Source organism: Podarcis cretensis (assembly GCF_951804945.1).
Source record: "Podarcis cretensis genome assembly, chromosome: 15".
In the NCBI taxonomy this organism is placed as follows: Eukaryota; Metazoa; Chordata; class Lepidosauria; order Squamata; family Lacertidae; genus Podarcis; species Podarcis cretensis.
Window position 1 is genome coordinate 45,633,887 of NC_137185.1, and position 25,914 is coordinate 45,659,800.

The window sequence follows — 25,914 nt, forward strand, 5'->3', positions numbered from 1 at the left end:
CATCCGCATACTGATGAACACCCAGCCCAAACCCCCTGATGATTTCTCGCAACAGCTTCATATAGATATTAAAAAGCATGGGGGAGAACCCTGAGGCACCCCACAACTGAGAGCCCAGGGGTCTGAATACTCATCCCCCAATACCACTTTCTGAACACAGCCCAGGAGGAAGGAGTGGAACCACTGTATAACAGTGCCCCCAGCTCCCAGTCCCTCAAGACTGTCCAGAAGGATGTTATGGTTGATGTTTTCAAAGACTGCTGAGAGATCCAGCAGAAGTAGGAAACAGCTTTCACCTTTGTCCCTAGCCCACCGGAGATCATCAACCAGTGTAACCAAGGCAGTTTCAGTCCCATGATGAGGCCTGAATCTCGACTGGAAGGGATCCAAATGGTCCACATCCCCCAACCATGCCTGGAGTTATTGAGCAACCACCTTGCTCAATCACCTTACCCAAGAATGGAAGATTTGAGACTGGGCAATACTTGGCCATATTGGCCAGGTCTAAAGATGGTTTTTATAAGCCAGGAAGGGCAGGGATCAAGGAGACAGGTGGTCGGTTTCAGTTGTCCAAGCAGCCTGTCCACATCCTCGGCGGTAACAGATTGGAATTGATCTCATGCAACTTGACTAGACAGGACTCTTAACACTCTCCCGCCCCGGCCCTGCTACCTCTTTCTGAATCTGCAGGTCCCACAAGAGTCTACCTCTTTCTGAATCTGAGTGACTATCTGCAAAAAAAACTTTGCAAAATCATTGCAGGAGATCTTGGGGCCCTTCCCGGGCCTCAATGGTGAAAGTGGTTCCATTAGATTATGAACCACCTGAAGGAGTTGCCTCCTGTTTTCTGCAGATGCAATAGAGGCGGTGAAGAAGGTCCTTTTCGCCGTCACTATCACCACTTGGTAGGCTCAACATTGAGCTCTAACCTGTTTATTTGATTTTTTTTTGAAAATAACTTTTATTTTATTTTTTTAATAAATATTTATTAGAATTTCCAATTTAATACAAAAAACAAAAGTACAAAAATACACAATTAGAAAAAAAAACAAAACAAATATAATTTCCAATACTTATTTCTATTACCTTATTTCTCGGACCTCCTCTCACCTCCCCCTTTTGTATTCCAGTTCAAATCTTAATTCAGCAAATCCTTATTGTAACTTATTATAACTTATTTTAACTTATTACTCCATTTTTACATTACAGCTGGTAACCACTTAATTTCTGTCCAACAACTTTCTAACATTCATTAATTTTACAATATTTCTGCAAATAATCTTTGAATTTCCTCCAATCCTCTTCCGCCGACTCTTTTCCCTGGTCTCGAATTCTGCCAGTCATTTCTGCCAGTCCCATATAATCAATCATCTTCATCTGCCATTCTTCCAGAGTGGGTAGATCTTGTGTCTTCCAATATTTTGCAATCAATATTCTTGCTGCTGTTGTTGCATACATAAAGAAGGTTCTATCCTTCTTTGGCACCAATTGGCCGACCATGCCCAGGAGAAAGGCCTCTGGTTTCTTCAAGAAAGTGTACTTAAGTACCCTTTTCAATTCATTATATATCATTTCCCAGAAGGCCTTAATCCTTGGGCACGTCCACCAAAGGTGAAAGAATGTACCTTCAGTCTCTTTACACTTCCAACATTTATTATCAGGCAAATGATAGATTTTTGCAAGCTTGACTGGAGTTATGTACCACCTATAAATCATTTTCATAATATTCTCTCTTAAGGCATTGCATGCCGTGAATTTCAAACCAGTGGTCCATAACTGTTCCCAGTCAGAAAACATAATGTTGTGTCCAACGTCTTGTGCCCATTTAATCATAACAGACTTCACAGTTTCATCCTGAGTGTTCCATTTCAACAGCAAGTTATACATCTTAGACAAATTCTTAGTTTTAGGTTCTAACAATTCTGTTTCTAATTTCGATTTTTCCACCTGGAATCCGATTTTTTTATCCATTTTATAAACCTCCATTATCTGGTAATAATGAAGCCAGTCTCGTACTTTACTCTTTAGTTTCTCAAAACTCTGCAGTTTCCATTTGTCTCCCTCTTGTTCCAAAATCTCACAGTATTTTGGCCAATTGGACTCCATGTTAAGTCTTTTGAAAGCCTTAGCTTCCATCGGTGACAACCACCTTGGAGTTTTATTTTCCAATAAGTCTTTATATCTTATCCAAACATTAAACAATGCTTTCCTGACAATATGATTTTTAAACGCTTTATGGACCTTAACCTTGTCATACCATAAATATGCATGCCACCCAAAAGCATTATTAAAACCTTCCAGATCCAAAATGTCTGTGTTCTGAAGAAGCAGCCAGTCTTTCAACCAGCAAAAAGCTGCTGATTCGTAATAGAGTTTGAAGTCCGGCAGGGCAAAGCCCCCCCCTTTCCTTTACATCAGTTAAAATCTTAAATTTTATTCTGGGCTTTTTGCCCTGCCAGACAAATTTAGAGATATCTTTCTGCCACTTCTTGAAACAATCCATCTTGTCCACAATTTGCAATGTTTGGAACAAAAATAGCATTCTAGGCAATACATTCATTTTTATAACTGCGATTCGGCCCAACAAGGAAAGCTTCAAATTTGACCATATTTCTAAATCTCTCTTCACTTCTGACCAGCATTTTTCATAATTGTCTTTAAATAGGTTCACATTCTTCGCTGTCATCTTAATCCCCAAATATTTAACTTTCTTAACCACAGTCAAACCAGTCTCTTTCTGAAACCTTTCTTTTTCCATTGATGTTAAATTTTTCTCTAAAACTTTAGTTTTTGACTTGTTCAGCTTAAATCCTGCTACCTGACCAAATTCATTAATTAGGTCTAAAACCCTTTTCATACTAGATTCTGGCTCCTGTAGCGTTAAAACTAGGTCATCTGCAAATGCTCTCAATTTATACTGTTTGGCTCCGACCTGTATCCCTCTAACCAACTGGTCTTTTCTAATCATGTTCAGCAAAACCTCCAAGACCGATATAAAGAGCAGTGGGGAGATTGGGCACCCCTGTCGTGTCCCTTTTTCTATCTTAAATTCCTCCGTAACCACATTATTTACAATTAATTTTGCTTTTTGCTCTAAATAAATTGCACCTATACCGTTTTCAAACCCTTGCCCTACCCCCATACCATGTAGATTCTTTTTCATAAAACTCCAGGAAATATTGTCAAAGGCTTTCTCCACAAATATGAAAACTGCTTTCGTGTTTATGTTTACTTCTAACTTCTCCAGAATATCAATTATGTTCCTCAAATTATCAGATAAATGCCTTCCCGGAAGAAAGCCCGCCTGGTCTTTATGAATCTCATCCACCAACACTTTTTTCAGTCTTCTAGCCAAAATATCAGCAAAAATTTTGTAATCCACATTTAGTAAAGATATGGGGCGGTAGTTCTTAAGTTGAGTCTTTTCAGTCTCTGTTTTCGGTATAAGCGTGATATATGCATCTTTCCACGACTCCGGCACCCTTTTCCCCTCCAAGATCTCATTGCAGACCTCCTTCAAAGGTTGTATTAGCTAGTCCTTCAAAGATTTGTAATACCGGGAGGTCAGCCCATCTGGTCCTGGAGACTTGCCCAATTGCATACTTTGAATGGCACCTTCTATTTCCTGTTCTGATATTTTATAGTTCAGCATCAGTTTATTTTCTTGTGAAATTTTCTATAATCCATTTTTCTTTAAAAAGCGTTCTATATCTGTATCTTTCTGCGGCCCTTTTGAGTATAATTGTTTAAAATACTTTTAAAAACAGTTTCTGATCTCAGTTGGGTTATGTATATTCTTCCCTTCCACTTCTATGTTTGTAATGGTATTTAACTTTTGTCTTTTTCTCATTTGCCAGGCCAAAAGTTTCCAACACTTTTTTGCCGATTCAAAGGTCTTTTGTCTGAAAATAACTTTTATTAACAGGCCAATCAAATCACATTAATTCCAAATCACATCAATTCCAAATTACATAGCCAAATTTTAAAAATTTTGTTGGGGGTACCCATATTTCAAGCTTCGAACGGGATCCAAATATCTCTCTTGCTGCTGCTTTGATGACATAGTTCTGACCAAATAATAGTCCCAGTTCTATTCAATCTTCTCTTTGTTGTTTTCCTCATCTTGTTGTTGTTATCATATATTCCTTTCTTTGTGATCTCTGATAGTTTCCACAAGCGGGTTGAAAACAAACGTTGTTATCCTGTGTGGCTTTTACGTTCGTCCAAGTGCCATATCAAAATAAACAGACATCATTTCAACACTCCGTACAAAACAATTCCCACAGTCTGTTCTGTTTTCCACAGACCTGCCGCTCTCATAAATTTTTTTCAGGGAGCCCTGCCATGCCGAACTCACATTCCAATATAGTTACGAGCCATAGTCCTCCTCCCCCTCCTTCTGCGGACAGATCCGCCATAACAGCCTCTATTTCTAACTGCGTCACAGAGAACCTTCTTTCTTTTCTCGATGTTCCACAAGCCATATCTTTGATTAGTAATTAATTTCCACGCAGTTCTTAATCCTCCTGCTTGTAATCAGTAATTTGCAACTATTCTTTCTTAGGAGGGAGGGTTATTGGGTACTCACATAAGACAAAAAAAAGAAAAGTTCCCCCCCCCCCTTTTCAGTCTCACTCCGACATACCGATCCTTTGATGAGACTTCTTCTTGATTTATTATTGAATCCAGCCCGTCACTCCACATCACAGAGATCCCTTTAATTAGCAGTCGTTACTCCCAATCGTCACTTGAAATATCTGCATTTGCTTCTTATCCAATTATATATTTTGAGCTGTTGCAAACCAGTGCGCGATCAGAGACAGCGTCCGGGAGAGCCGACCCACCCAAGGGCTTTGTGCCTAGTGCCCTCACCCCCTTCTTTCGAATCTGGGGGTGAATTATGGACACAGCAGGCAAGGCAGTGCCCCCCATTCCCTTGGGGGGCCAGGGAGGCTGCATACTCCCATATCAGCCTCTTAATTACCTCGTGTGGGTCGGAGAGATGTTATTGTCAGCCATCTTCCAATGTGCCCCCTGGTGGGCCCCTGAGCTCTAACCTGTTTCCGGTCAGATTCAGAATGAGTTTTCTGCCACCAGCGTTCTAGCCATCTCAGCGATTGTTTCATCCCCCTCAGCTCCGGGGAAAACCAAGGGGCTATCTGGCTTCTGTGCAATCAGAGAGGGCACTTCGAAGCCAGACAATCAATAGCCCTGGTTAACTCAGCATTCCAGTGGGCCACCAGGGAATCAGCTGAGAGACCATCAACATGGGATAAAACATCCCATACCACTCTCTGGAAACCATTTGGATCCCACCTCCCTGCAGAGGGGAAGGGTCGTGAAGAAGTCCATAATCTTACTCACCTTTGTCGTCATAGAAAGGGCCTCAAAGGTCATGTAATCCAACCCCCTGTAATGCAGGAACCACAGCTAAAGAATCCAACCTCTGTTTAAAAACTTCCCAGAAAAGGAGATTCTTCCACCTCCCAAGCTAGTCTGTCCCACTGTCAAACAGCTCTTGCTTGCTCTGTTTTAGATGTGGCACCAGCAGCCATCCTGAGCCTGACAGCCACAGCACATTGGAATGTGTATCCTGGCCCAGAAAATGTGGTGGCTTCTGGCTTAGAGCATCTTCAGTGAGCCTGATGCAATGGCTAATGAGAGAATCTTATTCTTTCCCAGTATGACTATATGGGTTCAGATGAAGATGTTGTGATGAAGAAAATCACTCAGCTCATCAGCTTTATCAACACAGTAAGTCAGTGGCAACAAACAGCCTGAGTCAAAGTTGTGCTGGGCACAACAGCCCAGATCTATTTAAATATATTTATAAATAGTCCAGAATCTGGTAGAACAGTTGCTGCTACATCTAGAATGGTTTGGTCTTTTAAGGGAAAATAAGAAGGGAAGAAGGCTACTCAAAATTAAGATAATGAAATGTGGAGCCTTGGTTTTGTAGGTCTAAAAACAATGAATGCTGTAAAGGAAAAATAGTATTATCTAACATGGCAGATTGAATATTATGTTAAGCAGAAGGTTATTCTATTTGTTTACTATCTTTTGCTTTAAAGAAATGTCATGCAAATCCTGAAATACTGTTCAAAGGTAGAGGGCTGTGTGCCAGTATATATTTATACTTTAATCAATCTTATTTTTGTAATATTGTTTGGAATGGATATTTTAAAAAATTATTACAAAATAAAATAAAACTGAGAAAAGTCAGTTTTTAAAAATGTCACCCCTCATATGAATGAATGAACCCATCCCAGATTCATGATATCTCCTGGCTCTGCCCCCAAAAGCTTGTCCAAGCCCCACAGCCCCCTCAAGAAAAAAACACTATGTTCTGTATAACATTGTGTGGATGTTACTCAAAAAAGCAGCATATACGGTAAATAATTCCATAGGAAATTAGGGTTTAGGGAAGCTTTTAATGTTTAACAGACTATTGTATTTTAATATTTTGTTGGAAGCCGCTCAGAGTGGCTGGGGAAACCCAGCCAGATCGGCATATAAATTAATAATAATAATAATAATAATAATAATAATAATAATAATTCCTCCAGCTGGGGACTGAAGTCTGAACATGTAAAGCCTGTGGCCTCTATTGAACTTAACCATATTGCCTATTTTCAGATGTTTTACAAACTCAACATGAAGATTATACTGTCCTCTATGGAGTTTTGGAAAGACAGGGATAAAATCTCCACCACTGGGACAGCCAATGAGCTACTGGAAAAGTTTGTGGACTGGAAACTGGTCCACCTTGCTCTACGACCCCACGATGTGGCATTCTTGTTTGTGTAAGGAGTGTGTTCCCCCCGTTATTAAAGAATGCCTGTATTAAAGCCTTTGGTGTTGCCTGAGTGGACAACATGGCCAAAGTGCTGGGCAGGCAGGAGAGAGGGAGAGGGCTGTGAAGAGCAGTCCAAACAGTTGGGGGCTCCATGCATGTGAGGGAGGGACATGGTTGGTAGCAAAGAGGCATGTGAGGGAAGCAAGTATCCAAGGACTTCTGGGAAGCAGTCTTATATGGACTTGCACTGGTCCATGTAGATCAGTGTTGTCTATATTGATGGGCAGCGTCTCTCCAGGACATGAGGCAAAGAAGGGGTTTCTTTCCCATCACCTGCTTGCTACCTGGAGATGCTTCCAGTGATTGAACTTTGGTGCTCTGCCACTGAGCTGTGGTCCTTGAGCTCTGGATGCAGGTAAGAAGCTAAGTCCACTGAGCCCAGTATTGTACACCCCTGGTTGCCAGTGCCTCTCTGGGAATCTCCGAAGAAGGATCCTGAGTGGTACATGTAAATGGAGATGTTGAGGGCTGAACCTGGGACCTTCTGTGTGCAAAGCACAAAGTAGTTTTAAATGTATAAGCCACCCAAGCTTTCTTCATCTCAGCAATCTCAGGCTACATTCATACAATTAAAGCATCACTTTAAACAGTCATGGCTTCCACCAAAGAATTCTGGGAACTGTAGTTGGTTAAGTGTGCTGAGAGTTATTTGGAGAACCATATGGAGAACAGAGTCAATCTCATGTCACAGGGAACCCTAGGATATGTAGCTCTGTGAGGGGATTAGGCATCTCCTAATAACTCTCAGCACCCTAACAAACTACAGCTCCCAGGATTATTTGGTGGAAGCACTGACTGTTTAAAGTGGTACCTTTAAATGCATGATGTGAAAGTGGCCTGTTAGAAGGTGGCAAACCCCCCATTGTTGCTGCTGCTGTTAAACATTTGAGAGGCAGAATCCTTGCTGATCTACTCTAGAGCCCAATGCTTACAGATCTGTCAGGAAATCCTGTTCTATCTTTTGTCAATCCCTCTGATAATGAGGTCCACACAGTGAGCAGGCTGGCAGAGAAGAGACAGGTCACTCCTTCCCTCCTCTGCTATATAGAATCAGAATTGTAGAGCTGAAAGGATTCCTGAAGATCATCTAGTTCAACCTTCTGCAATGCAGAAATGTGCAGCTGTCCCATGTGGGTTTTTGGGTGCTGTTGAAGAGGCATCCCAGGAAAGCACACAGATGCCTTTCCCTGCTCCCCCCAAAAGAGCTGTTATGTAAGGAAGTGTTCCTTTTTTATGCTTTTTGCTAAGGTGCTAATTGCAACAAAAGTATAATTCCTTTCTTCCTCACCCCAGCTACAGCAACAGGGGGGATTCTGTGGGGTCAACATTTGCAAGAAAGATGTGCCACAGACCTTCTTCTGCAGCAATTGCCATGGTAAGACTGCATGTACTGTGCTCATTCACTTGCTGAACTGTTCTTGATTTCTTAAAAGTTGTGATGTCTGAAAACTTTGAGCCAAACTAGACCTGAGGTTAAACACATGACTACAGTTGAAGTGGATGTTTCTGCTCTGTAAATAATTGCTGGGTACTCTAAGCACCCTTGAGACCATGGGGTGGAGGTGAGGAGTAGAAATATCCTCTCATTCCATGACTGTTAAGCTTACTCAGAAGTCTTCGGTGAAGTACTGGGACTTTGTTGAAAGCTTTTTGAAAGTCCAAGTACACTGCGTCAACTGGATCACTTTTATCTGTATGTTTGTTGACGCTCTCAAAGAACTCACAATAGGTCTGTAAGAAAGGACTTGCTTAAGCCTTGCTGCTGTGCTTCAGTAAAGTTTGTTGGTTTTTTAATATTTAACAAAACTTTTCACCAGTTTTCCCAGGACAGGCATTAAGATAACTGCCCTGCAATTTCTAGGATCCCCCCAGGATCCCTTTTAAAAATGGGTGTTACATTGAATACTTTCCAGTCCTCAGGTACACAGACTGATCTGAGGGATAAGTTATGGGTGTGGTTTTTTTTTAGAAGAGCGGCAATTTCACTTTTGAGTTCTTTGAGAACACCTTCCAGAACTGGTGATTTGTTGGTTTTTATTTGTCTATTACTCCTAGAAGTGTTGCTTTAGTGCAGCAAATCCAGTTTATAAAAGGAGCAGACCAGCAGTTAGGAAAGTGAGGGTCAGATACATTGAATAGCATGGGAAGAACAAATTATTAACACCTCACCAAAGCTCAGGCCAAATACTTAATAATACACCTGAGATAGGTCCATGGGTTTTACCTGTGAAGGGGATATCTTTGTGCATGTGAATGCTATCACGCCTCTCCTTAGGTCCCACCCCCCATCTTCCTACAAGGTCAATTGTTAGGCCACACACAGTCCTGCTCCTCAGAGTTTTTTCTTCTTGCTTTTGCCATTTTTTGTGTTCTTCCTGTTCCTGACATCTCAACTTGCAAGCAAACTGAAGGCTCCTGGGAGAGGTTGACAAGAAGGTTTTGAGTAGCGATTTTGCCCAAAGCACCAAGCAGAGTTCTAAACCCAGGCTCCTTGGGGCAAAGGCCTGTACTCTTGTACCCTTTAAAGCCCCCTTGCACAATAAAGATGTAGTAGCAGCAGCAGCAGCAGCAGTAGTAGTAGTAGTAATGGTAGTAATTCATAGCTATCGGCCATTAATGTTCATGTGCTCTTACTTAGTATGAAAATGGGATCACGCTGGAGACCTTCTCTGTGATCGTGGCACAGCTGCTGGGATTCAGCCTAGGACTGTTCTTCGACAACTCAAGACAATGCCACTGCCCAGGCACTTGCTTAATGAGTACCGATGCTGTGTAAGAGCCTTTGTTGCTTCATTCATCATTAGCATGGTGCTAAGCCGAAACCTGGTTACTTTATCAGTATCAGCCTTCCCCAACCTGGTGCCCTCCCAATGTTTTGGACTACAGCTCCCACTAGTCCCAGGATAGGACAGCCATGCTGGTCTTGGCTGGTGGGAGTTGTGGCCCAAAACCTCTGGAGGGCTCAAGATTGGGGAAGGTCCATCTAGCTGTCTGTTAGATAAACTATCTAATCTATCCTAGCCACTTCCCAGCATTCTGAGAGGCAATAGAGACTGAAACCGTCTCCTGATGGTACACCATTACTGCCTTCAGAAGTGAACAGCTGCCATTCTTCCCTAGGGTGGGGTGGAAAGGTTGAGAGGCCGAAGGGCAGCACCATAGAAGGGTCCTGAAGCAGGCAAGCTCTCCCCACACTTCTGCCACCTGTTTTAATGGCAGGCATTCTGCTAGAGAGCCCCGGGTCCTGCCGACCCCCCCTCTCCCCTCAAAAAGGTGCCAAGCAATTAGGAGCAGCTCATCAGGAGTGCTCACTAGTTTCCTGACTGGTGGGTTGCTGCTGCTTACTGGTCAGAGTGGGGTGAGGTGGTCATCGTTGTGCAACCACACACCCTTTCCCCCAAGCGACACCCCTCAGTGGCCTTGTTCTGTACCTTATGTGTTTTTACAGGTCTGGAATGTGCCCTTGATTTCTGAGGTGCCTCTTGTTTGCCCAGAGAGAGGAAAAAGAGGCATAGGCATAGAAACTTGCCCTGCCATACCAAGGCATAATTCTCATTTGTTGCTCCACCGAGTCCTGGCCTCCACTGGCCTATGGCCCCTGGGAAGGTTGTCCAGAAGGGTATGTGGTCATTGGGCTGAAAAATATTCCCTACCTCAGGTTAACTGAGACAAATAAACTTAAAGCAGTGTTTCAGGATGAAGGGCCTTAGCCAAACTTTCTCCCTGTCCCGCCGGTTTCCCACACATAAGGATGTGGGGTGGGGGGGTATTTCTTCTTCTCCTTCTCCTTCTTCTTTTCAAAGTTTCAAAAAGAAAAAAACAATTTTTTACACACACACACACACACACACACACATGTTTACATTAAACCATAGTCCATATCAGTACCTTTATGGGGTTCCCTGAACCTCTCTCCACCCCTCCCTTGGCTTCCAAAATGTAGCTTCCTTTTTTAACTGCATCTAATTGCATTTATCCAAATTATTGTACTTTATTTTAAATTACAAGTGCTATGTCAATCCTGCTAACGTTTTTAGATTTTTACAGTGTTCTTTAATATATTCTATAAAGTTATGCCATTCTCTATTAAATTTGTTATCTTCTTGGTGCCTGAGCTTCCTGGTCAGTCTTGCCATCTCTGCATAGTCCATCATCTTAATTATCCATTCTTCTTTTGATGGGGCTCTTTCTTCTTTCTGTCTCTGGGCAAATAGTATTCTTGCCGCTGCTGTCGCATACATAAACAACAGTACTTTCTTATTCTTCGGTAATTCTTCTCCTATTATACCTAGTAAAAAGGCCTCTGGTTTTTTAACAAAAGTTATTTTAAACATTTTTTTCAGTTCATTATAAATCATTTCCCAGAAGGCTTTAGCTATTTTACAGGTTCACTACATATGATGAAATGTACCCTCTTTAACTTTACGTTTCCAACATATGTTCTTATACATTTTTGCTAGTCTTGTAGGAGTCAAATACATCATTTTCATATAATTCTCTTTTAACGTACAGCAGGCTGTAAATTTTAAATCCTCATTCCATAACTTCTCCCATGAAGCAAATTGTTTATTACAGGGATGTCCAACAGGTCGATCTTTAAGTTCTGGTATTGAAAAGTTATTGTCAACTTGTAAAATTGTAAACTTGCAATCCAGTCAAGCTTGGTGCTTATTGTAATCCCAATTTGGTTTTTGCTGACTAGAAGCAAAAAAGAATAATAGCAAGAATAATCCAAATATCATTATAGTCCAAATATCATTATAATCCAAATGAGCAACAAAGATAATCAAAGAGAAATGCTGCACCCTGGTCTCCACCAATTGATTAAAGTTCCACTTTTAAAACTTGGGGTACCCCCAAGTTTGGCTGAGTGTTCTCCTGCTTGGCTTCGGCTCCAATTGTGGAATTCCAAGGTGATTTTTTTACTTTCAAAAACTCAAACTATCCTTAATATAGCTGTGCACTTCCCCTTCTCAAAAGTTCAATAATTCAAGTTCAGTTAAATTAATCACATTCCAGCAGAAGGGAGATCTTTAAAGTATCTCTAAATTGCAGTTTGAAAGGGTTAAAATTCCTCCCGGAGGTTCTTCTCATTCACAAATTTCCGCTGCAGAGGCTGACCTTCAGAGAACAGAAGCTGACTTTTTAGTTTCTGTTTTCATCCAAATTGTTAATTGCATCCCAGATCTTCTTTTATAATTTATTGTTGTAATGTTACCTTGTTTGGAAGATCTGTTTATCTTCAGTGGTGGCTTGAGACTTTGGCTGCCAAGCGCGATGTTTCCTTGAGCGGACTCAAGCCGTGCCCCCCCCCCCCCCGCCGCCGCCGTCCGCCCGCTCGCTGCCGGAGACAGCTGCAGGTTGTACGGAGGTTGTTACCTCACTCCACGGATCCCCTCAAAGTCCCACTCTTCTGTGGGATTTTTTTTGGGGGGTGTTGAGTCCAAAATACTCTCCCCCACAGCCCAGAGCAGCCCCGAACCGGTTGCCTTTATGAGGACAACTCATATGGCGCTGCCATTCTGAGTGGAAAACAGACCAGAAGCTGTTTTTGCCCAGTATATCATTACAGATTTTACTTCCTCATCTTTTGTTTCCCATTCCAGCAACAAATTATACATTTTTGACAGAACTTTTTCATTATTTTCCAACAATTCTTTCTGCAATCTCAAAAATTCTTTAACAAAATCCATTCAACCTAAAAATGTCATTTAATTGATGGTATTGGAGTCAATCAGTTAACAGATGTCTTATGTCTTCAAACTTTTTTTTACTTTCAATTGATTTTCCTCCTCAGTTAACAACTCTCTAAATGTTGCCTATTATTTTTCCATATTTTTTTTAAAACTGACAACACTTCTAATGGTGACAGCCACCATAGGGTTTTGTTCTCTAATAAATTATTATATTTTTCCCAAACAACATAAATTGATTTTCTAATAATATGGTTTAGAAATCTCCTATGAACTTTAGCTTTTCCATACCAAAGATATGCATGCCACCCAAATCTATTATCATGACCTTTCAGATCTAAGATATCTGGATTCCTCAATGTCATCTATTCTCATAGCCAACAAAGGCAGAACACCTCACAATATAATTTTAAATCCAGTAGGGTGAATCCACCTCTTTCTTTAGCATCTGTTAATAATTTATAATTTATACTTAATCCTAAATTTCTTCCCCTGCCAAATAAATTTGGATATACTGCCATTGTTTGAAGAGTCCTGTTGCATTGACTTTCGGTATAGATTGAAATAGAAATAACATTCTTGGCAATACATTCATTTTTATTACTGAGATTCTTCCCCATGATGATAATTTCTTTCTTCCCCATATTTCCATATTTCTTTTGATGTCATTCCAAACTTTTATATAGTTATCTTTAAAAATGTTTATATTCTTTGTTGTCAACCACACCCCTAAATATTTCACCTTAATTTCCATCCCCAACTCTGTTAGCTTTCTCAATTCGTTTTCTTCTGTTCCGTCATATTTTTTACCAGCAATTTAGTTTTATTTTTATTAAATTTGAAACCTGTGACTTGGCCAAATTGGTTAATCTTATCCAAATTGGTTAATCTTACCCTTGGTATACTTCCCAAGGGGTTTTCTACCATTATTACCAGGTCATCCGCAAACGCCTTAAGTTTGTATGATCTGCACCTCACTGTAATACCTTTAATATTTTTGTCTGCTTTTATGTTCCTCACCAATGTCTCCAGTACCAGAATAAACAATAATGGGGACAGGGAACAACTCTGCCTTGTTCCTTTCATTATATTACATATTTCTGTTACTACATTATTTACTATTAACTTTGCCTGTTGGTCTGAATAAATAGCTTCTATACCTCTAAGAAAGGATTACCCAAAGTTCATCATTTAAAAAATATCTATATAAACATCCACAAAACCTTATCTGTCAGGGTGATTGGTGGGTGCTTGCAGAGATAACAGCCTGGAACTGGAGGCCCCTCGACTGTCCTCGGGTCCAGTAATGGACCACTTTGACCGGATATCCCCAGCCAATGTGGACAGACTCCTCCGAGCTGGAAAGCCCACCACCTGTCCTCTTGACCCGTGCCCGTCTTGGCTGATTAGAGCATGCCCAGACGAGGTGCGGGCCTCCCTAGGGGATATAATCAATTTGTTCCTTGGCACCAGGACATTCCCAGGGGAACTGAAGGAGGCAGTGGTGCGCCCACTCTTAAAGAAAACATCATTAGATCCCTTAGATCTATGAAATTACCGCCCGGTTTGAAATCTTCCATTCCTGAGTAAGGTGATTGAAAGAGCGGTTGCTGAACAGCTTGGTGGATGAAACATCGGCTCTGGATCCATTCCAGTCCGGCTTCCGCACTGGTCATGGGACCGAGACGGCGCTGGTTGCCCTAACAGATGATCTCCGCAGGCAGCTGGATCGAGGCGGGTCAGGGCTGCTGATTCTTCTAGACCTGTCAGCAGCCTTCAACATGGTTGATCTGGACCACCGCCTTGCCGACGTGGGGATCCAGGGCACAGTCCTTCAATGGCTGCACTTGTTTCTCTCTGGTCGGGGACAGAGGATGGCGCTTGGGGGGTAATTGTCATCGCGCCACTCCTTAATTGTCATCGCGCCACTCCTTGGTGTGTGGAGTGCCTCAGGGTGCGATACTCTCCCCAATGCTTTTCAGCAACTTTATGCGCCCCCTCGCCCAGCTTGGGCTGGGTTGCCATCAGTATGCTGATGACACCCAACTCTATCTGTTGATGGATGGCCATCCTGACTCGGCCCCAGACACACTGATCAGATGTTTGGAAGCTGTGGCTGGATGGTTACGTGGGAGCCGGTTGAAGTTAAATCCTTCGAAGACAGAGGTCCTTTGGCTGGGACGGGACGATATGGGATTGTGGGGGGCAACTCCCATCTCTTGCGGGGGTGCAATTAGTGCCAGCACCGTCCGTTAAGAGTTTGGGTGTAATCTTCGACACCTCCCTTTCCATGGAGGCGCAGATTGCAGCTATAACAAAGGCGGCATTTTTTCATCTCTGCCAAGCTAAGCAGTTGGCTCCTTACCTCTCTCGCCCTAACCTAGCCACTGTGATCCACGCGACGGTCACCTCCAGACTGGATTATTGTAACTCGCTCTACGTGGGGCTACCCTTGAGACTGACCCAGAAACTCCAGCGGGTGCAGAATGCCGCGGCGAGACTCCTTATGGGGTCTTCGCTGCGAGATCACATTCACCCGGTACTATACCAGCTGCACTGGCTCCCGGTGGAGTACAGGATCAGGTTTAAGGTGCTGGTTTTAACCTTTAAAGCCCTATACGGCCTAGGACCCAGCCTAGGACCCTCGTACCTACGGGACCGCCTCTCCTGGTATGTCCCACAGAGGAACTTACGGTCTTCAAACAAAAGCATCTTGAAGGTCCCAGGCCACAGAGAGGTTAGGCTGGCCTCAACTAGAGCCAGGGCTTTTTCAGCTGTGGCTCCGATCTGGTGAAACGCTCTGTCACAAGAGACTAGGGCCCTGCGGGACTTGACATCTTTCTGCGGGGCCTGCAAGACGGAGCTGTTCCACCAGGCCTTTGGTTAGGGCACAGCCTGACTCCCTCCTTTGGCAATCTTCACAGAACTCTAGCCCAATGGTTGCCATCAATTTGATTTGAATTAATTTTATAATGAAATGATTTTAGAATGTTGTACTATTTTATTGTTGTTAGCCGCCCCGAGCCCTGCTTCAGCTGGGGAGGGCGGGATATAAATAAAATTTATTATTATTATTATTATTTATTTGTTCTTAACAGAAGGTCATTTACTGTCCGAATCGAGTCGATATGGCCTGCAGATTAATTGGGTTTTAAGAAATGTGTATACTCTCTCCCTAATGGATGTTTGAATCTCCAAACATTTGTCAATTAAAATTCTCAACCTTGGTTGGTTTGAAGAAAGTAAAAGGTAGTCTCCCTTCCTTAGAATTAATTTTCTTTTTTATTCTGTCCATATCCGGTGAGACCACCCCATTCAAATTTCCCAGCAAAATCATTTTTTGATCCATAAACTCATTTTCTCTTCTATAAAATTCTAATTTTCTCTCATTTGGTGCATAGATTCCCACAATCACCATTTTTCCTCCTTGAACAACTATCACTCTTCCCTGAACAACTATCACTCTTTCTCGCCACATCTCTTGCAAACATATTATATCCAATTTTTTTTATTTAACATATATTCTGTTTTTTTTCTTTTTATCATTTAGTCCATTTACATTCCACATTAAAATTTTCAGCTCCATCTTCCTTTAATTTTTTAATTTATCAAAAAATTAAATACAAATTAAATCTTCTTGTACATTATTTTCATCTTTATTTCCTCCACTACATCCTCCAACCACTCCTTCAATTCTTCCCCTGGTTGAGGTCTCTTCCCTCCTCATTCTTTTTGATATCTTCTCCAAAACTTATCTGCTTCTGCGGGTCTCTGCATCTGTACTTTTTCCCTTTATATTTTAAGACGTATCCTCAAGACTCTTGTGGTTTTTTTGCTTAAGTCCTGTACTGATTTTTCCAAAACTATTGTTTTTGTTGACAGTTCTTTTATCTGTACAGATATGTCCTCCATCTTTCCATCCATTTTAGTCTCAAGAGCCTTAGTTTGTTCCCTAATGTCCTTCTTCAGATCTAAAATTAAATCTGCAATTTCAGTCTTACGATCTGTATCCTGAGCAGATCCTCTTCTTCCTTGAGTTAACAATAATAATAATAATAATAATAATAATAATAATAATAATTTATTTATACCCCGCCCTCTCTGGCCAGAGCCAGGCTCAGGGCAGCTAACACCAGTAAAATTACAATAAAAACATAATAGGGAAAATACAATTTAAAATAGAGGTTAAAAATACAATTTAAAATGCAGCCTCATTTTAATAATAACCCATAGATCAAAACCATAAGGGGAGGGAAACATAAGTGTCAGACTGAGTCCAAACCAAAGGCCAGGCGGAACAGCTCTGTCTTGCAGGCCCTGCAGAAAGATGTCAAGTCCTGTAGGGCCCTAGTCTTTTGTGACAGAGCATTCCACCGAGTCGGGGCCAGTACTGAAAAGGCCCTGGCCCTAGTTGAGACCAATCTAACCACCTTGCGACTTGGGACCTCCAAAATGTTGTCATTTGTGGACCTTAAAGTCCTCCGCAGGGCATACCAGGAGAGGCGGTCCTGTAGGTACGTAGGTCCTAGGCCGCATAGGCCTTTAAAGGTCAAAACCAGCACCTTAAACCTGACCCTGTACTCCACCAGGAGCCAGTGCAGTTGGTAAAGCACTGGATGAACGTGATCCCTGTAAGGAGCCTCGCACCCGCTGGAGTTTCTGGGTCAGCTTCAAGGGCAGCCCTGCATAGAGCGAGTTACAATAACTGTCGCATGGATCACTGTGGCCAGATCAGGGCAAGAAAGGTAAAGGACCAACTGCTTAATACGGCGGAGATGGAAAAATGCCACCTTTGCTGTGGCTGCAACCTGCGCCTCCATGGAAAGGGAGGTGTCGAAGGTTACACCCAAGCTCTTGACAAAAGGCACTGATTGAGCCCCTGCAAGAGATGGGAGTTGGCCCCTCAACCCCATGTCGTCCCGACCCAGCCAGAGGAGCTCTGTCTTTGAAGGATTTAATTTCAACCGGTTCCCACGCAGCCATCCAGCCACAGCTTCCAAGCATCTGGTCAGTGTGTCCGGGCCGAGTCAGGGCGGCCGTCCATCAACAGATAAAGCTGGGTGTCATCAGCATATTGATGACAACCCAGCCCAAAGCTCTGGACAATCTGGGCAAAGGGGGCACATAAAGATATTGAAAAGCATCGGGGAAAGGATTGCGCCCTGCAGGACTCCACACACCAAGGAGTGCCATGGCAACAACTCCCTCCCTAGAGCCACCCTCTGTCCCCAACCTGAGATAAAGGAGCACAGTCATTGTCGGACTGTGCCCTGAATCCCCACATCGGCAAGGTGGTGGTCCAAAAGTTCGTGATCGACAACGTTGAAGGCTGCTGACAGGTCTAAAAGAATCAGCAGTTCTGACCCACCTCAATCCACCTCAAGCTTGTGGAGATCATCTCTTAGGGCAACCCAAGCCGTTTTGGTCTCATAACCAGGGCGAAAGCTGGACTGAAATGGATCCAGAGTTGGTGTAGTTGTTGAGCTTCCTGCTCCAGACGGTGCTTTATTTGCTGCCATATTTAATTTTTTATTCTTATTTCCTTTATTATTATTGTCCTGTGTCATTTCTTCCAACCTCAATACTTCACCTCCTATCTCCCCTCCCTATGTCTAATGGATGATATAGCTAGGTATAGAGGAGGTATTCCAAAAATATAGTCAGGTCTGTGTAATAGCTCCTTCTAACTACTAGGTGGCTTCCCTATTCTTTCTCTCCTTCCCCTCCCCCCTCATCTCTGTCAGCCTTTGTCTCAGACTGCTCTTTTTAACTTCTCAGTCTGCCTGCAGTAGATAAGGAAGCCTGTTCTCAAAACAATTTTGTTTTCCTGACCAAAGTCCTGGATGTTAATTGTAATCCACAAGGGAGGTAGATTCAGTTGAACAATACTGGTAAATATAAGGAAAATGTAAAAACGGCAAAAGTAATCCAATCTCTATCAAACAGGAAATATACAAAATATTATCTTCAGTTCTTCTACTCCTAATCCAATTTTCACCCCAATCGCTGGGAAATGGGGGAAGAGGAGTTACCTCCACCAAACAGGGCAACATATTACCAGAAACAAAGCAAAAAGAAAAATAGTATTTCAACTCCCAGTTGAGTCTAACCCACTTTTTGCTGATTCTCCTTACACACAGTTCCACAGGAAAAAGGAAACTGTTTTACACTGACACATAGAGACTATAGCTTCGCCCATGGTTTCAACCTTATATCCATTGTTTTAAAAGTCACTTTCTGCTGGGTATTCTAATAAAAGACACTGTTCATTTCGCTCCACAAACTTTTTAATGGATAAGGCACCCTTGAGGCAAGGTGAGGCAACTGCCTCAGGTGGCAGGATCCCCAGGAGCAACTGGTTGTGATGTAGATATTTATTCACACTTATTCCTGATGCAAATCTTCACTCTCACTTTCTTCCCTGGCGGGGAGCGGAGCACCAGTTTGTAGTTCACCTCAGGTGCCAAAATGTATTGGACCAGCTCAAGGGGTTCTTCATTGGGCAAATCAGCTTGGAGGTAGAAAACGCATAAATCTGGGTGTCTTTAGTCTGTCTTCCCCACAACATCATACCACCTTTGGCATGGTTTTCTGTGCTATGGAAGCTTTTCTCTACTGCCTATTGCCCACAGGCAGGCCAGCGGCATCAAGTCCTTCAGCAGCTGCAGTATAAAAGATTTCCGGAATTTTCTGGAGTCCGGAGCATCGCAGTGCCTCTTGAACAAGCCACGCATGGATCTCATGTACAGAGCCCCCTACTGTGGAAACAAAGTGGTGGAAGACGGGGAGCAGTGTGACTGTGGCACAGCAAAGGTTTGTTAGAAAGAGAAGCCAGAAAGAAGAGCAAATAAAGGAGAGCGAGCTAATGGTGACTTAAATAAGCCACATCTGTGCCTTCTCAGTGGTGTTCCCCTGTTTGCGGAATGCACTCTTAGTGAGGGCCTCAATCTCCCTCGTTATTAACTTTTAGGAGAAATTTTAAAACATTCCTCCTGTTCACCCAGACATTTGATCGCTGAAATATCTGTCCTTAGCAGCCTAGAAGTCATTAGTTTTCAGAATTGCTTATTGCTTTTAAGAGTTTTAAAGTTTTTTTTTTAAAAAAGTTCTAATAGTATTGTTTTAGCATTGACATGTTTGCCATGCTGGGATCCTTTGGTGGAAGGTTGAGAAAACAAATGTAATAAATAAATGAAACATGAAAAATAAATGTTTTTATATACAGTTAACTTGTCACTCAGTTTATTTATACCCTGCCTTTCTTTCATCATGAAAACCAAGACAGTTCCTACAAACCCACATGGGCATAGCCCCCCCCCCCCAACTACACCCATGCAGACACAGTTCCTCTTCAGTGGGAAAAGGAAAAAAATAACTGTTCCCACACTGAGACATTGACAGCCACGACATAGGATGCTGTGCAGTTCAGCACCCAATTGCAATGCAACACAGTCAATAGATAAACCCAACCCAGGGAGAACATAGCTCAGATGCTAAGAAAGGGCAGCAAAAGACCATGTACACTTTTAGGTCACAAGGGGAATGCTGGTGAGAGAGGCAGTTTGCACAAAACAACTTGGCCTTCCTAATTTCCACACTTTTCCAGCTGCCTGAAAAGGTCTCTGCCTTAGGTGTTCAGTTTGTATTACTTTAAAACCTATGTATGACTATTTTTTGTACTGTTCAAAAAACTATTTTAGCTGTTTTTATATGTCTGTTACCACCTCAAGACATGTATGTAAAAGGCGATTTCTGAAGAATAATAATTAAAAGTCTATCTGAACTTTGCCTTGGAACTCCAAACACTCTGGTGGGGCTCAAGCTACCTCCTCTGTCCCTTTCCTGGGATTGGAAGCCTCTGGAAGCTGCTGCTGCCTACTAGTGTTTGTGGAACCCATTGGCAAAAGGAATGTTCCCTTCCTGGATGGATCTTGAAATCTCACCCCAGGGAAGGCACAGTCCCCCGTGTCCAGGAAGTATTGTGTGCTGTGTGTCTTTCTCTTCTTCCTCCCTTTTCAGATGTTATGCAAGCCAGAAGGAAGGCCTGGGGACTGTCAGTGTTATTTATATTTATTTCGGCAGTTTTTGTACCACTTAATCAGATTGCCAGAAATCATACAGTGGATAAAACAGAAAGCTTACTTAAAATGCCTGCTGATAATTGCTGATAATTTTGGGGTTGCCAGGGACAGGTCTTTCAGCCATCAAATGCCCAAATTGAAACAGGAGTATTTTAATTTTTTCCCTAAAAGCTGATGATGAAGGAGATTGACACCCCATTAGGGAGGACGTTACACAAATGGGGAGCCACCACCAATAAGGCCCTGTCACAGGTCACCACCAGCTGGGATGCTTCCTTTGTGTGAGTTGAGTTTGCATAGTGGGGTGAGGTAGAGGAATGGAGTTGATCACCTGGCCCTTCCAAGTACTGGAGTTGATCACCTGGCCCTTCCAACATTTCTCTCAAAGTGGACTGCAATGTGTCTATAGGTTCCTGACTCCTGCTATCCCATTTTCCCCCTTCCAGGAATGTGAAAGCAATCCATGCTGTGAGCCAAATTGTCTGTTGAGAAGAGGGAAAGCCTGTGCCCATGGTGATTGTTGCTGGTCGAGGTATTGCAGGGTAAGCTAGCCTCGAGCCCCATGCCCTCTTAGAGATGCCAGAGAATTCTGACAGAATCATCCATGTTCACTTGTTTGTCCCGTGTCCAGAATGGAAATCAGTCCAATGTTCACTGTTACTGTTGCTTTCGATTCACAAAACTGTTTACACCTCCTCCCCACTGTTTGTGTTTTGTTTCTTTTGCATTGGAATGAATGGGGTTGTAAAGACAGCAAAGTTTATGTAATTATTGGCCCATTTAGCTCAATCTTGTCTTCAGTGACCGGCAGGCACTCTCCAGGGTTTCAGACAGGGGACAGTCTCAGCCCTACCTGGAGATATTGAAGATTGAACCTGAGACCTTTTGTGTTCAAGCTATTCCCCAAAGCAGGATTGTAGGATGGTGAGGGATGCAGAGCAAATTTTGAATATGGAGGCAAGCTCAACAAATCTGAAGAAAACCAATGAGATATATAAAGCCCACAAGCAGCCTCCAGAGGGCCTTTGCTGAGGAATAGGATCCATGATTAAGATGCAGAATATATGGAGACAGTGGATAGAGAGTTTCTCTTTCATAATGCTAGAACGTGGAATCACCCAGGTGGATTGTTTCTTTGATGGAGTTGTAATACAGCGAGATGGTCATACTACTGATGTATGGAAGGGATCAGATTTCTTGTTTTATGTAATTTCAGTCTATTCAGTGGGTATTGTTATTTATACAAATCTGTGTTATGTATTTTAAGGGTGTGAACAAAACATATTTGAAAGAACAGTAGGCTTAAACAGTCCATCATTAGGGAGCAGGCTGGACTCCCTTCTCCTTGGTCACATGAATGTGAAGCTGGGATGTGACACTATTTCATTAGCCAAATATAAAGGTAAAGGACCCCTGAGAATTAAGTCCAGTCACGAACGACTCTGGGGATGCGGCGCTCATCTCGCTTTACTGGCTGAGGGAGCCGGTGTTTGTCCACAGACAGTTTTTCCGGGTCATGTGGCCAGCATGACTAAGCTGCTTCTGGTGCAATGGAACACCAAAACCAGAGCAGCACACGGAAACACCATTTACTTTCCCGCTGGAGCAGTACCTATTTATCTACTTGCACTGCATGCTTTCGAACAGCTTGCTGCTATTTCTAGGGATTGTTTTGTGGATTTTACAAAATTGCATGCTTTTGTTTTAATGTGTTCCTTTACCTGTGCTTATGCTCTTGAGAACTGTTCTAAGTTGCAAGGAAACGTTTTGTGTGCTTTCACTGAGCAGCTGACAATTACTATTGTCTATTACATGTCTATTGCATAAATACTATTACTATTACAATTATTAGCAGAAACAACAAAAACAACCCTGTTTCCCACCCCTGCACCACTTCATAGAGTGCTGGAAACAATGCTGATGTGATGGCAGGATCCCCCCCCCCCCCAGTCTTGGCCACACATTATCAAGGAGAAGGTAGCATCCACATACTTGAGGTCTAAGTATGTGCCAAAATGCCTGCAAAGATCAATGTCTCAGAGGCCTGAAATGCAACTCGGAGCTTTCCTTTCTCTTTTCTTCCTGCCAGTTGAAAGCAAAAGGCACATTATGCAGAGGCACTAAAGATGAATACTGTGATCTGAAGGAGTACTGCAATGGTACCTCTGCTGAGTGCACAGAGAATTTTTATGTCCAGGATGGACAGAATTGTGAGGGGGAGACAGGGATTTGCATGGAAGGAACATGCCAAAGTGCAGATTTGTGGTGCCGCAAAGTATTTGGAAAAGGTAACTGAAAGCAGTTCTTTCTCTCATCTCTCCCTTCTGAACAGCCCTTCTCTCTTTCCTTCTCTGTCCTTCATTCCCCACACCTCACCCAGTATTCAGACTAGAAGATTTTGATTTTTAATCTGGCAGATTTCAAGAGATGCAGCAGTCTCCTTGAAGCTGCTGTGTACATTACTCATGCATCCCTTTTCAGGGACTGGCAGGGGTAGCAAAGAGTGTTCTGAGGTGTCTGACAGGCCATTACAGAGCATTATGTCCCCAATCTGCAGCCTCAGGAAAGAGAGCAATGGGATTGTGGGGCCTCTCTGTCTGCTTATCTGAAAGACCCAACAGGTTTGGTTCCTCCCCACTGAATCATGCCATTCTAGCTACCGTATTTTTCCATCTATAAGATGGCCCCATGTATAAGACGCCCCCATGTATATTTTTGGGGACTCAGATTTAAGAAAATGGGGGGAGATGGCCCAGAGTATAAGATGCCCCCTAATTTTTGACATTTTTTAAAGGAGAAAAACCTAATCTTATACATGGAAAAATATGGTAATCATTAGAAGAATGTCGTAAGTTCTAAGAACTAGTACCTGAGCTTTCTTCCCCTCCACTTCCCTCTCAATCCCTTTTGTCTTTTAGATTGTAAGCCTGAGAGCAGGAACCATCTTATCAATGATATTTCTGTGCCATTCTGGAAACCTTTTGTTGTTGCTGCTGCCACTGCTGCTAAAGAATAGGATGAAAATGCTTCATATCAATAAATAATAATTCTGATCTATATTGCAGATTCAAAAAGTGGATCATCTCAGTGTTATGAGGAAATCAACAGTCAAAAGGACAGGATGGGACATTGTGGTTCCTCTGCCAAAGGATATGAGAACTGTCAGTGGCAGTACGTTTTGAACAAAAATGGAAATTGTGTGATGAGAAGGTCACATTCCTATCACTAAGAGCATTTATGGAATACTACCCAAAGCAGTGGTGTTTGTGCAGCAGGAAGTTTTACAGGGTGGATATACAGGGTACAACTTATTCTGTGACACACCTGCACCTGATGTGTGCTAAAACTCATTTGAATCAGCATCACTTGACAGCATGATACAGAGGTCATAGTCCAGGCAAACAAGAGAGGTGGTAAAACTACTAGAAATATGGCTCCCTCTTTCATGCAAAAGTCACAAATTTGGTTAAACTACTGTTATAACTGTTATATAGTGCCTGAGTTCTGTTCGACATAACTGGCAATCTGGTGTGTTCCAGTCCAGGACCAAAATAGCCTTCTCCTCAGCAGTTTTATGAGGAGCAAATTAGAACAGGTGTGAAAAAACTTTGGCCTTCCAGGTGCTGCCGCAGTACAATTGGCCATTAACCATGTAGGCTGGAGCTGCTTGGTGCTGTAGTTCAGCAACATCTGGAGAGCCAAATGTTCCCCACACCTGGACTAGAACAACGAGCATACCAAATGGTTGCACAACCTTTCCGAATCTGGTGTCCTCCATGTGTTTTGGATTGCACCTCCTATCATTTCCAGCCAATCCTGTGATGCTTGGGCTGATGGGAATTGTAGTCCAAAGCATCACCATATGGCTTTGCTGGCCTGTGTGCTGCTTATTGGCAGCATATTTCCAGGTCAATTCTAATAGAATCGTAGGGTCATGGAATTGTGGAGTTGGAAGGGTCCCAAGGTTAATCTAGTCCAGCCCCCTGCAATGCAAGAATCTCAGCTAAAGCATCTGTACAGATGGCCATCCAACCTCTGCTTAAAAACCTCCAAGTTCACAACCTCCCAAAGGAACTCCCAAAGTTCCACTGTGAGTTCTCACTGTAAGAAGGTTTTCCCTGGTGTTTCGTTGGAATCTCCTCTCTTGTAACTTGAATCTTATCCTCCAGAGCAGGAGAAAACAAGCTTGTTCCCTCTTCCATGTGACAGCCCTTGAGATGTTTGAAGATGGCTATCATATCTCCTCTCAGTCTCCTCTGTTCCAGGCTAAACATACACAGCTCCTTCAACCATTCCTAATAAGGCTTGGTTTGAGCTATGCTCATGCAATTCCCTTTTTCAGGAATTCTGGCAATGAACCAACACTTTATCTGTAGGTTCTCCAATAGCTGTGTTATGGGAGATTCATTATTCTAGGCATCTGATATCACCTGTGAGTCCTCCCACACACCCTTGCTTCTTTTGCAGGGACCTCAAGTGTGGCAAGCTGGTGTGTGAATATCCAGGTAAAAAGCCTTATGCTATCGAAAATGCAGCGATAATTTATGCAAAGGTGCAGAATCGCTTGTGTGTCACTTTGGACTACATGAAAGGGCCGGGAGTGAAGGACCCATTCTTGGTTCGTGATGGCTCCATCTGTGGGGATAATAAGGTAAGGGTCTGAAGCATGGATTCTGAAGCAGTCCCAACAGGTTTGATTTCTGGTCGGGATAGTGCAGTTCTGTTGGTGTGGACAAATTGCCAGGAATGTTGGGGTCTCTATCCTGCAAAAGTGAACTGGAGCAAACAACTGCTCTGGGATGTGGTGCAGCAAGGCAATGGGATGTGCATTTGCAAGGGTCTGGTATATTCAGTGGCGTGCTGTCTCTCCATGTTGCCGCTGGCTAGATCTGTCCATGAATTTGTTCAGTCCCTTTTAAAATCATCAAAGCTACACACACACACACATTTTCAAGTTTTCTATTTACACAACATACTTTTTATCATGCATTGTACAGACTTCCCAACCTGTCACTATATGATATACCCCTGTACCCCTCATGAGGTTACAATTCCCAGCGTTTTCTGGAAAGAGGGATTGACTGTTACATTGTTCTGGGAATTATAGCTCTGGAGTGGGAGGAGTAGGGATCTCTTAACTCTCAGCACCCTTAATAAAACTACAGCTCCCAGAATTCTTTGGGGGAAGCCATAATTGTTTAAAGTGGTAGCATACTGTATAGTGCAGATATGACCTGTTATTGTAATGATATACCTCCGTTTATGAACTGCTCGGTTCACGAAC

At 42.7% G+C, this 25,914-nt stretch overlaps 1 protein-coding gene across 3 annotated transcripts in view; it reads left to right on the forward strand.

Moving 5' to 3' along the window:
• The window catches only part of LOC307203844 (disintegrin and metalloproteinase domain-containing protein 2-like), a 61,695-nt gene that overhangs the window by 7,988 nt on the left and 27,793 nt on the right, over positions 1–25,914 (forward strand). For 2 of the 3 annotated variants that reach the window (XM_079955027.1, XM_079955025.1), the window contains exons 8-16: positions 5,683–5,754; positions 6,637–6,803; positions 8,150–8,231; positions 9,495–9,628; positions 19,182–19,362; positions 21,077–21,172; positions 22,720–22,918; positions 23,696–23,801; positions 25,098–25,281. In XM_079955027.1, coding sequence (XP_079811153.1) covers positions 5,683–5,754; positions 6,637–6,803; positions 8,150–8,231; positions 9,495–9,628; positions 19,182–19,362; positions 21,077–21,172; positions 22,720–22,918; positions 23,696–23,801; positions 25,098–25,281 — 1,221 coding nt within the window. The remainder of the gene's footprint in view (positions 1–5,682; positions 5,755–6,636; positions 6,804–8,149; positions 8,232–9,494; positions 9,629–19,181; positions 19,363–21,076; positions 21,173–22,719; positions 22,919–23,695; positions 23,802–25,097; positions 25,282–25,914) is intronic. The other variant, XM_079955026.1, reaches the window with a different exon arrangement.